Source organism: Lathyrus oleraceus, chromosome 3 (assembly GCF_024323335.1).
Source record: "Lathyrus oleraceus cultivar Zhongwan6 chromosome 3, CAAS_Psat_ZW6_1.0, whole genome shotgun sequence".
In the NCBI taxonomy this organism is placed as follows: Eukaryota; Viridiplantae; Streptophyta; class Magnoliopsida; order Fabales; family Fabaceae; genus Lathyrus; species Lathyrus oleraceus.
In genome coordinates this window covers 168,031,288-168,037,287 of record NC_066581.1, presented here as the reverse complement: position 1 = coordinate 168,037,287, position 6,000 = coordinate 168,031,288, and the positions used below count along the sequence as shown (strand labels likewise).

At 29.6% G+C, this 6,000-nt stretch overlaps 1 protein-coding gene across 1 annotated transcript; it reads left to right on the top strand.

Moving 5' to 3' along the window:
* The first annotated feature begins 3,233 nt into the window (after positions 1-3,233).
* On the top strand, positions 3,234-4,877 carry LOC127130256 (uncharacterized). The gene is made up of 3 exons (XM_051059300.1): positions 3,234-4,094; positions 4,307-4,456; positions 4,656-4,877. Exons 1-3 carry the CDS (start codon positions 3,234-3,236, stop codon positions 4,875-4,877), a joined length of 1,233 nt encoding a protein of 410 aa, XP_050915257.1.
* Positions 4,878-6,000: the final 1,123 nt, after the last annotated feature.

Genomic DNA, 6,000 nt, shown 5'->3' with positions numbered 1-6,000 from the left:
AGATAAAATAGTCGATAAAACCCTCTAAAAGAAAAAGAAAAGGATAAGGATTGGTCTCGCAACCAAATATGGGTTCAAAAGTCGATTACGCAAGGGGAAGGTATTAGCATCCCTCACGTACATGGTACTCCATGGGAACCATTTAAGTTGTTTGCATGTTGGCATCATCTGAAGCTAACTGCATCATCACTTTAACTTGGAACCTCTTGCATCGTGCTTCCCATTTCTGCCATTGTTGACCTTCGAAGCTTCAATTGGAAAGGTAGCTATGAGTTAAATCCTTGATCAAACAAGTTTCAAGTCTCTTCATATTGTTTCACTAATCAAAAGCCATCTATTATCTTTCATTTTCTTTTGTATTAGTCATTTAATTTTACTTTGAACACTTAGGGTTTTTTGTGTTCTTGAGCAAAATTCTCCCTGCTCATAGCCAATCAATAGCTCGGATGCAGGGAGATATGAATGATAATGTGTTACGAAGCTAACTCCATGCTCGTATGTTCCTAAAAAACATGAGTTCATGGATCTACAAAATCGAGCTGACGGTTGAATTGAAGTTGATGATGCGAGTGCTATGGTGCCAAATTCGAAACTCATTAACGGATCATTCTAACCTACTCGGGATTCTAGGTTAAAACACACACAAAGTCATATAAATCGACCGATTAATCTTAATCTAATGCATACACATCATGGTATAAGTTATAATACATCCAAGGTGGTTTAGAAACACAGAAGGAGTGGTTTTAGGCAAAACACCATTGAACCAATCGATTGAGCTGAGAGCCAATCGATTACATGAAGTTTCTGTAAAGTATTTTTCACAAAATTGATAGGACTAATCAATTGTGCACTGTAGCCAATCGATTGACATCAGCAAAATTCATCTTTTTTCTTCACAGAATCGTGAACCAATCGATTGGTTCTGCAACTTTTCTGCAACCAATCGATTGACACCTGCATAATCTCCAAAAATACCTCATCTAAACACTCTTCCTTCCAAATTTAATTATACCCAACCATCCTAAAACATATAATATCATGAATTCATGTGATTAACCTCCATAATTTCAACAGCAAAACACATAAACATCAAGCACTCAAAGATGACAACTTCAACAACAACAACATGGTACCAACACATAACATCAATGAGAAGTATAAACAACAATAATTTCATCATAGATTTACACAAATCCTAACTCCCAAAACATAGATTATAATCCCCCAAAGGCTAATTCCTATCTAGAACTCACCTCATATGGAGAGGATGATGAAGTTGGTGAAGAGGATGGTGGGTAATGATGAAGACGAGATGATGGTGGTGATGATGAAGATGACACCAATATTCTTGTTACTCCATGAGTTTCTTCTTCTTCTTCCCATTGTTTCTCCTCCTTTCTCTTCTCTCTTCTCTTCCTATTTTCTTTCTTTTCTTTCTGATAACTCTCTTTCTCTCTTAACTACTATCTCTCTTTTCCTTCATTCTTATCCACTTCTTCTTTTCCTTCTACCGAACAATATTATATACATATATACATAATATCTAAATATATAATATAATATTATGTAATGGTACAAAATATTCTCAAGTGATATTTTTATCTTCTAGTACCAATTGACCAATTATTAATGTTACCAAAATATTCCTTCTTATACTTATTAATAATGATCCTTCTATTTTAATAAGGATTGATCTCTTCAGAGTCCACTAGTTACCCTATTGGTCCCAACTGACAACTTTTAGAGCACATAGGAGCTCAAATTGTTCCAATTGACAAGAGATAGAGTACATAGCAACTCAGTTGGTTTAACTAACAACCTATTGAGTATTTAAGGGTATATGAGATATTACATTATATGTATGTGATCAGTTTGGTTATAGTTGATTAAGTCCTTGTTGATAAGGCGAAATCACTTTGGCGGGTGGAGTAGAAGTTGCTTAGATAACAGCGAACCAAAATAAAAATAACGGTTTCATCTTTTTTTATTCTTTGTTTTACTGTTTGTTGTTATAGGTTGAAAAATCATTCATTTTTAGAAACCCAATTTAAACCTCCATTTCTTGTGTTTCTTGCCACCTTCATAAGATAGGGATTAGCAGAAAGAAAATATACTCTTAGATAACATGTATAGCACATCTCTTTTAATATTAAAGTGTTACATATATTTAACATAAGACATGACTTCTACCATAAAGAGTTGTCTAAAGTTGACATAAGAAAGTGTTTTTACATAAAAATAATCTTGAAAGTTGGCATAAGAAATAGCTCTCACATAGAAGTGTTGTCCAAAGTTGACATAAGTAAGATATTTCCCATAAAAATATTTTCTAAAGTTATATGGAAGAGATCTTTCACATATAAATATCATTTAAAGAGGTATAAGGCAACATTTCTACATGATTAAGAATTGATGTTTATATTTACAGCACACCAGAATAAACAATGCTTAAAAGTGTTGTCTAAATAGAACATAAGACAATAGTTCCACATAAAAACATCGTCTAAAGAGGACATATGATAACACTTTTACATGATAAAAAATGTTGATTTAACTTACACCAACGCCAAAATAAACGACAATAAAAAGCATTGTCTAAAGTATAAAAACAAAACATTGTTTTAAGTATTTTTAAACGCATGTTATGTATTTTTTTGTTCTAAAAGATCCATCAGAAAAATTTACACACTAAATATTGAGAAGTGGGTGGTTGAGGGTTTAAACACTTTATAATTCAGCAGATAATTATTTTTACATATTTTAATATATGAAAAGTACTTACATGATTAGATTATATGTATATTTTTTTAGCAAACAAACATAATTATGTGTTTGTAAATTATTTTTAAATCTTGTGATAGTGTTTTATAAAGGTGTGATATTTTTTTTTAATCTGAAAATAGGTGTGATGATGCTATTAATACAAAAATAGGTATGTACAATGTCATATATTTGTATACATTTTCTTGAACAACTAATAACCTTGCAAGATAACATATATTATACTATATTATCTATAAATAGTTATATAATTGTTCAAAATCTACTTAATACAAATTTAAAAAGTCTCAAACTTAATACAGACAAGAATTCAATTTTAATATTGATCAACTGGCACCAAGTCATGTTAGATTAACCATATTATTCATAATTTGTATATTATAAAAGAAGCAAAATCAACATTCATATGCACAAAACTTGATCACCCTAGCAAATAAAATATCTTTACTATGAGGTTTATATGTCAACGGGTGATATCTTTATCATTAGTGTTGGCGTTTTTATTCACCTCATCATGTGCAATTTATACCGAGGGTGAATTTGAAAATAAAAATATAAAATCAGCTACTTTTATTTCTGAAATGTTTGAAATAGGTCCCGGAAAAGTTGCGGCTAAAACTTTTTTTGATGTTGAGTTTCCAAAGGGCCATGTTGGAATAAAGAGCTTTGATGCTGAATTAGTTGATGAAGAAGGGAATTCTGTCCCATTATATGAAGCATACCTACATCATTGGTTTGCGATTAAATACCATGCGAAAGATTGGAATATGTTAAAAATAGTTCCTAAGAATCCATTAGAAGGTGCTATTTATATTAGAAATGAAGGAACATGTAATAGTTACATTCTTCCTGCTTATTGGGGTTTGGGAGGTGAATCACGAGGAACAAAATCAAATATACCAGATCCTTATGCTGTAGAACAAGGAAACCCTTCGTATGTTCCAATTGGATATGAAGAAAAGTGGCTCCTCAATCTCATGGTTATTGACACACGTGGCACAAAACATAGAAAACATTGCACAGAATGTAGGTGTAACCGTTTTAATTTGCCAAAGAATTTTTATAATGTCACACTTGGCATTGATGGAAAACCGTTGAGCTCAAATTATAAAGGAGGAATTTTTTGTTGCCAAGATAATTTACAATGCAAATTAAAAAAGGATTTTGAAGCACCTACAAGAAAACTTGCCCTAAGATACAAAATAACATGGGTTGATTGGAGCCAACAACAAATTCCTGTTAGATTTTATATACTTGATTCAACCGATCGAGTTAGAAAAAATGGTTCCCAAATAATTCACGATTGCCAGGTAAATAATTATTTTTTTTCTTTCATATTTTCGACAAATTTCCATTTGTAATATTTAATTATATGTTTAATATTTTTTTAAGAAATGACAATAAAAAAGAAAAAAATACTCTTACATCAATAAAAAAACAATTTGTAAATATTTTGTTTAATTTCTATTAAGTAAAAAAGTTATATATTAGTATTAACTATTTTTATTCAATTATATTACAGTCAGAGTTTACAATTCCACCAAATAATGGTAAAAAACACTCTCATCCTCATATTGAGAAAGCAAACATTCCAATTGAAAAAGGTGGTTATCTTATATATGGCACTTCTCATATGCATACAGGTGTCATTAATGCAACATTATATGGACAGGTAATGTTCTCCATATATAATACTACCGCTTTCTTATTTCAATGTAATCTTTATGGTTACGTATTCAAGTTTTAATAAACTATGAGTAGTTGACATGTTTCTTAAGTGATACATTTTATTCCCTTTATATTATTGTAATTTATATACTCTAAATCATCTTAAATCACTTCTAAATATTATAGCATTTTTATTAATTTAGGATGGAAGAATTTTGTATACTTCGAAACCAACATATGGAGATGGAAAGGAACCAGGTAATGAGAAAGGTTATGTTGTGGGAATGTCAGGAAGTTATCCCAAACCAGGTTCAATCAAGATAAAAGATGGAGAAACTCTGACAGTAGAAACAAGATATAAAAGTGGATTTCTCACCGGAGCTATGGGACACATGTATATCTATTTGACGGATCGATTAGCATAAATTATATATGCACCTTCTCAAACATAAAAAATCTATATTCTACACGATATCAATTGATTCTGATATTGAAAGAAATAATTTTAAAATTTTAAAAATTATTAATTGAATTATTTTTCAACAAATCCTTCACTAAATAATCAAATATAATGTTGTTGAAGCATGAAGTTATTAGATAAAATTTAATTATATTAGTTAGTTATAACTACTATAACATAATAACATCTTTTAATATCACCCGCTTACATCCAACACTTTACAAACTTATTATTAATCTTATCTCTCTTTTGTTTTAAACTTGAGTTTTTTTAATACACCCGTTTATCTAAGTTATTCGTACAAAAAATAACTTTTAAAACCAGAACTATTATGTTTTTATAAACTTATTTCAATTACTTTTAATGCATGTGAGGTTTCAGTTTACCAATAGGAATTTAAATTAGTGGTAAAATACTGACCTTCTAAATTTAAGTAAGAGTCTTAATGCCGATAAGACCAAATAATTTCCACTTTACCAATAATATTTATAAGAGAAAATCATAGATTTATCACAAATTGATTATTTGACTAAAATAATTTATAAAAAAATTTAATCCATAAATTTAATAATTAGGCGACAATACACGGACTCGGAGAATAATTCATAGTTACTCTATTTAATAACTCATTATAAACAATAACTTTATTAAATTCAACCATTAAATAAATTGAGAGACAGAAGTTGCAAGGAACTTTTTAAGATGAAGATTAAGAAGCTTAAAGAAAATATGTTTGAATATGTTGAAGGAAAGCAAAAAGAGAGTTATGTTGTTTTTATTGAAAATATGAGATAAGTGAGTCGTTCAGTCGTGTGTGAACGAGAGTGTTGTATTTATATATAAATTGAAAAGAATTAGAAACATAGTAGACTCATAAATGCATATAAACATTATCAAAAACATAGTCAACATTAAAAAAATAATCTATTAACTTATAGTCAAATTGGTTTCTTTCATAACAAATCAAAGTTATCATTTCCTTTTAGATATCAAAATATTTTCTTACCGATATAATATCTAGTCTTGAGGCATTGAGTCAAAGTGGTTCTATTATACCTATCCATATCTTTTGATCTACCTGAACTAGT